Raw genomic sequence first — 1406 nt, 5'->3', positions numbered from 1 at the left:
TAAACTTACAGAGTTTCGTAACCAGCTCATTGTATAAGACTTTTTAAGATCACGTATTTGTATTCCAGGTGTAAGTGCACCACCTAATACCGGTTCAAAGTCTTCGTTAGCCTTATCGTAATCAAATTCAGTAGCTTCTTCATCAAGAGCTACTTTATTCTTCCTCAGACACTAAAATATAATAAAAACATTACATCTCACAACACAAATAGCATTTTTCTTGAATGCTATTTATAATACGTGCCTTCAAAAAATATAATGGATTCTTTCGGACTCCATATTTTCCAGGAAGTACAGCATTTATATATACTGCAAGTGTAAAATGTATCGTAGCACCCAAGATTGAAAAAAGAAATATAAAACCTGGACTTCCTATAATACCATAATGTTCTGGTCGCCCAGAAATAAAAAAATTGCTCCATTGAATGCCAATCACTAAAGAAAAAAAAGACAATATATTCACACAATCCTTTAAAGATTTTTGTTAAATTATTCATATAATTAACATAATTTGGAACTTATTACTTACATTTACTTTCATAAGCATTTGTTTCTTCAAAAAGTCTAGAAAGCATAATATTTGGAAATATTATACTAAAATATGGTATAACGCCAAAAGCTCCTTGGTTTGTCATGTTCGTATAAAATAAAACTGCCGCCGTATAAACAATGGTTAAGACACTTGTCACAAATTGTGCTATAAAGAGATATTGAGCATATAATTTATGCATTTAAACAAATTATTCATTATTTATTTAATTATTATTTATTTTTTACAAAAAGATATTTACGTTTTGAGAAATATGCTGCAACATGCATGCCAAATGTTATAAGATGAATGACATGTGTAGTGATTAAGAGCCAAAATATAAATCCATTTCCATATTCCAAGTAGGCCACGACATTATGAGAAAAAGTATTCTTCAATATTATAATTGTTGGTACTATGTAAATTGTGCTAAACAATATTCCTGTAATTAACCAGCTAAATAAGTTATATACTACTTTGACTCCGTTCATTGCCATTAAAACCTGAAAATAATAAACCAAATAAATATCTTTCAGTAATTAAAAACACACATAACGTAAAAAGGAAGAATACTGTACTAACATTTACACCAATGAACTTCTCGTTCGTTGAATAGCTGACTTCGATGCAAAGTGGAATTATAAAAGCCATAACTGCGTATGTAGCAATTTCTGTACGTAACTTTGTATCAGCCTCGTCCATTTTGATACACGGTGGATCAGGCATTTGTTGTATTGACATCTGAAAAATAAATATCAGAAAATAATATAAAATAATTCCGTCGTATCACAGATATGATATGTTATCCAGTAGTCTGTTCTTACATATTTATAAATATCCATATTTTTTAAAACTGGCTTTGATAATAAAATTATTA

The 1406-nt window shown here is 29.1% G+C and overlaps 1 protein-coding gene across 1 annotated transcript; it reads right to left on the bottom strand.

The window, feature by feature from the left end:
* Nucleotides 1–9: 9 nt before the first annotated feature.
* Nucleotides 10–1270, bottom strand: LOC105456978 (ATP-binding cassette sub-family A member 9-like; the record flags this gene model as incomplete). The annotated part of the gene is made up of 5 exons (XM_011701365.1): nucleotides 10–171; nucleotides 245–435; nucleotides 530–697; nucleotides 792–1032; nucleotides 1112–1270. Coding segments are annotated over 5 exons (921 nt in total), but the record flags the coding sequence as incomplete, so codon positions are not given.
* Between the last annotated feature and the right edge of the window lie 136 nt (nucleotides 1271–1406).

Source organism: Wasmannia auropunctata, unplaced genomic scaffold (genome assembly GCF_000956235.1).
Source record: "Wasmannia auropunctata unplaced genomic scaffold, wasmannia.A_1.0 LD335445.1, whole genome shotgun sequence".
Taxonomy (NCBI): domain Eukaryota; kingdom Metazoa; phylum Arthropoda; class Insecta; order Hymenoptera; family Formicidae; genus Wasmannia; species Wasmannia auropunctata.
Note: the sequence above shows the minus strand (reverse complement) of the source record. Positions and strands in the feature narration are given on the sequence as shown.